Here is a 5000-nt window from a genome sequence, read left to right as displayed (position 1 = left end):
GTCTTTTCCCCAATAAACATGTTTTAAAGACCCAATCACTCTGGGGTTTAAGTGGAAAGGCAAAAAGCGAAGGCAATACAAGAATAGTCTCTCTATTCTTTTCTTTTCTTTTTTTTTTTTGGTTTCATTAGCACGGATATCCAATCAGTGGCGCAACATTTTTGCCTCGTTGCACAAGTAATCACCAGCTGTTCGAGCTTCATTACTTAATTATTCCCCAATCAGTAATAATTGACGAGGTTTGTGTGACTAACGTTAACAATCACCAATTGCAAAACCTAATACACCTTCGGATATAACGAGCCGGACAACGCGAGTAATAATATCTGTACAGTAATTAAATTTGGACGATAGTGCACACTGCCAAGACGGTTAGTCTGGGTTTTTTTTTTACGTTTTTTCTTCTGTACTCACCAATGTCAGCTCAGCACGAAAACAATACCGCAGCGCCAAATACAAGAGCAGTCAAAAGTGCTCTTTTTAAAACTGAAGTACAGATTCCTTCCCTTCCTTCACTTAAGATTAAAAAAAAAAAAATGTACAGCAAAAGTAAACCACCACCCTAGTGAGATAAGAAATAAACAAATAAAAAACAGCAAACCCATAAACCCCGACAGAGAAACGCGTGCTCGAAGTACTCACTCCATCTCTCGCTCCTCGGCGTCTTCGGAGCTAATGTCCTCCTCCACCGAGTAATCGAGAATGCTCTTGACGCCGAAGGACCTGAGCCTCTCCAGCGTCGGTTGGATCTTGATCTGGTCCTCGCCGGCGACGAAGTGGCCGTAGAAGGTGGCCTTCATGAGGGCGGCGAACAGGCGCTTCCCCAGCACCTTCTGGCCCAGTTTCATCAGCTGTCGGGAAGAACGGAGTCTCAGACCCACGGCTTTTCCAGAAATAATTTGCCTAACGTGTCTCTTCTGTCCGAGGTTCTTAAATCTGGGTTGTGTATGTATGTCCTTGTTATTGTTTTTGTTTTCTGTCATTTTTTTTTTATTGGGTGATGTGGTGTTCGGTGTGGAGATCACAAGTAGCATCAAACCATATGGTTTATATTAGCAACAGTCTGATATGATGTAGTGTTCAGATTTATGATCAACTTACCATTCCGTGAACCCACTGACAGCGATGCCTCCTAACTAGACAAAATCAATTAATCAATTATCAATTAATAGATAAAAAATAAATTAATGATGACCAGTGCTCACAGACTAAGCTGTGACTCCTGCTCATTCCTCTCGTGTAATTAAATTTCAGAATAAATTTGTGTAACAGATTTTACCATAAGTGTAATGTGTGACGTAGCCTTTGGTATGATTTACATAAACGTTTTTGAACAATTATTGTATTGATAATTCTAACAATTTAGATAGTGTTCTGAAACAAGAAAAAAAATCGTTATCAAATTGAAGTATACTTAAAATGCGAGGGAGTAAAATAAATATATATACGAGTAAAGTTAAAGGTAAAATAAAGAGAGAAAGGAAATCGAGACGAGAAATCCATTAGAAGTTAACTGCCGACCTAATCGACACGAAGGGATCTTAAAAATTCAGGAAGAGAACATAAAGCGTTCGTGGGCTTCGAAGTAGACTAAAAAAATTAATCTTGATGTCTCAATTTTGGATTTTGGACTTCTACACAATATATGGGAGGCAATGCGTGGAATTAAGTGATGGGGGTCAGTCAGTGTGTGTGTGTGTGTGTGTGTGTGTGTGTGTGTGTGTGTGTGTGTGTGTGTGTGTGTGTGTGTGTGTGTGTGTGTTATATACATACACATCGCATACACATCGCATACACATCGCATACGCGCGCGCGCACACACACACACACACACACGCACACACACGCACACACACGCACACACACGCACACACACACACACACACACACACATATATATTGTGTGTATGTGTATATCATAAAATATGTATATAAATATATTATAGAATATATTCAGTACATCAAACGCATCATATATATAATATATATCACATATACAGGATATATAACCTGCGCGTGATTGTGTGTTTGCGTCTGTTTGTGCGTGCGTGTCGAAGAGGGATTGGCGTGACGTCACAGGTCAATGCCGTGATGAAACCTTGGGCCAGCGCTGCCCCGGCCGCTATTACGTGATTACAGAACAGTAATGAATATACATATACATGTAGACGGGGGAGGGGGGAGAAGGGAGGGGGGAGAGGAGAAAGGGAAGGGAAGGGAAGGGAAGGGAAGGGAAGGGAAGGGAAGGGAAGGGAAGGGAAGGGAAGGGAAGGGAAGGGAAGGGGAAGGGAGAGGGGAGAGGGGAGAGGGGAGAGGGGAGAAGGGAGAGGGGAGAGGGAAGGGAGAGGGGAGAGGGGAGAGGGAAGGGAGAGAGGGAAGGGAGAGAGGGAAGGGAGAGAGGGAAGGGAGAGGGAAGGGAGAGAGGGAAGGGAGAGAGGGAAGGGAGAGAGGGAAGGGAGAGAGGGAAGGGAGAGAGGGAAGGGAGAGAGGGAAGGGAGAGAGGGAAGGGAGAGAGGGAAGGGAGAGAGGGAAGGGAGAGAGGGAAGGGAAGGGAAGGGAGCTGCCGTAGAAAGAATGCAGCCTCGCTCCCCAGGCAACAGCGGCTCCTGCGTGACAGCTCCATCTCCAAGGACGGTCCTGCTCCACGCAAGACCTCACTTCGAAGGGAAGAGCCCAAACAGCTCGTCATATACAGTCCGTACACACACCTATTATTAACATGCATACCTATTTTTAATGTCTATACACGATATATAACAATACAAGTCAAGTGCGTGAGTACTGGCAATACAATTATGGCAAACTGCTGTATATATTCCCAGACGCAAAGCTATCGTGTTGCAGCAATTACTCGGCACTGAATTCAAGAACGCTGACTCAAACCAGGAGGAAGGAAGGTACTATATATACATTGTAAACAGAGAAACATATAAATAAATATCCTACATATACATTACAAACAGAAAGGCAAAAATAAATATCCTACGTCTATATTATAAATAGAAAAACAGTAATCGACAGGCGTCTATGCGGACTGTAGATGATGGCTACTACGCTCCCCTACTGTTCCCGCGTCAAGGTTTTTGAAACCCACAATTGGCGACAGACCGAAAGGCTGCTTGTTACCGCGCGCCGTCGCATATTTCGTACTGGGAACTCGAGGCTGAAAATTACTTCCTGCCTCTAACTGTTCTGTAAAGGAGGAGGAAATGGAGACACCGAACGAACGAACCAGCCAGTCACTGCAGTCACTGCCTTCCAATATGGCCACCGGGATTCTCGAAGCGTCCATTTGATCTGCTGCATTATACTATCTGGGTATGATTGCGTCTAATAATAAATATGAGGGTCTGTGAATTGTGTTTTTTCCATGTCTTTCCATGTGCGTGCACGAAACAAAACAAACAAAAAATCCAGTACACGACGTAAATTTACACCGAGGTTAGTCCACCCCGTAGTCATAGCTAAGCTACAAGAAAACGAGCCGAGACCGACGCAACATTTCCTACTTATTTCTCCTTGACAAGGATCAAAAGACAGACATATTTAACGTTACCACAAACTTACGACCGTCCTTTACAACCGCACACAATCCTTCACAAGGACCGATCGGAACTAATTACAAATGATTCACTGAAAGAACACAACCAGAAAAAAATATATATCAACGAGAAAAGAATATAGTGAAAACAAAAAACAATAACGTCTCATCAGCGTAAGTTCTGCTGGAAATTTGCACTTCCTATTCACGTTCACTCAGTCAGCCTCACATGAGACGCGTGGTCTGTGTTACGTGCCTTGCATCGCTACTCGAATACCCAACTGGATTAAGGCGTAAAAATAATTAAATCAATTTGGGCCTTCTCCATAAAATGACTTGTGCCAATTCGGTTTTTCCCCCAAAGTGTAAAAATTCTAAATCGATATGGAGACAAAGTCCGTCCATCGACTGACTCTTTTCCTCAAAGCCATCCATTTCCAAAGCGACGAAAAGTAATCGGAAAAGAGAGTGGAGACGATCAAGAAGAGGAAGAAAACTCAATAACGAAGAACGGAAGAAAGATAATGGGGGGAACTTATACAAGAATAAATTGCTCGAAGTCGATCTGAAAGTTTTGAGCTTCGAAATATGAATTTGAAATGGGGATTTTAGGATGACTGGCATCGTCGACAGGGGGACGAAAGAGAGAGGGAATAAGATTATATTGGTCATGATACTAAAAAAAAAAGAAAAAAAAGGAAAATCAATAGTTAGTTATACAACCAAAGAAATTTTGATAAAGATTACAAGGAAGACGATAGGCCTAGAATTACTTATGTCTCCAGGCCTTTGATTCAAAGACCTAACTCTACTATCAAACGAAAAAAGGACGATTGAAAAAAAATCACAGCGAAATACCCGATTGATAAAACAAGAAAACAACATCAATAAAACCAATATAGAAAAAATAGATTGACGTTATCGTGTCGATGCATATAACCTTGCTCGACGACAAACCGTATTCATGAAATCAATTCGGGGACGAGTTGCCAGTCATAAAACCACCACCTACACGACAAAACGAACCTTCACAGGATGCAATCCCCTAAAAGCAATGAAATTCCCTTGAGGCCGAAGTAGCACCACCAGCAAAACACAAAACAAAACAGGAACCGCCTCGGCCATTCGCTCCAAACCGCTTTACACATGCCTCCCAACCTCTATCCTTTTATCGATACGCATTAAACCCCGGCTTTATTGACCGAGACAGGAAAAAAAAAAAACTCTAGGAATCTTCTGACAACTCATGCTACCCACCATCCAGCCAAATGAACCCCTGGTGCTGATATAACCCACTGTTTATGCCTTTCGAATCAGGTTGCGCAGTGCGACAGCGGCTGCGTGGTGGTCACATGCCAGATACGGACTCACGAGGCGTAACACGCAAACCGCCCACCATCTACTTCACCTTTCTTCACCCTCTGAGACCATGAAACCTTCCCCCTTGGTAGATTTCTGC

The 5000-nt window shown here is 43.0% G+C and overlaps 1 protein-coding gene across 1 annotated transcript in view; it reads right to left on the bottom strand.

Moving 5' to 3' along the window:
* The window catches only part of LOC125030090 (proline dehydrogenase 1, mitochondrial-like), a 36645-nt gene that overhangs the window by 19625 nt on the left and 12020 nt on the right, over positions 1–5000 (bottom strand). Inside the window, exon 2 of the mRNA XM_047620273.1 lies at positions 643–851. Coding sequence (XP_047476229.1) covers positions 643–851 — 209 coding nt within the window. The remainder of the gene's footprint in view (positions 1–642; positions 852–5000) is intronic.

This window comes from Penaeus chinensis, chromosome 2, assembly GCF_019202785.1.
Source record: "Penaeus chinensis breed Huanghai No. 1 chromosome 2, ASM1920278v2, whole genome shotgun sequence".
Lineage (NCBI taxonomy): Eukaryota > Metazoa > Arthropoda > Malacostraca > Decapoda > Penaeidae > Penaeus > Penaeus chinensis.
The sequence above is the reverse complement of the archived record's forward strand: the minus strand, read 5'-3'. Positions and strand labels throughout refer to the sequence as shown.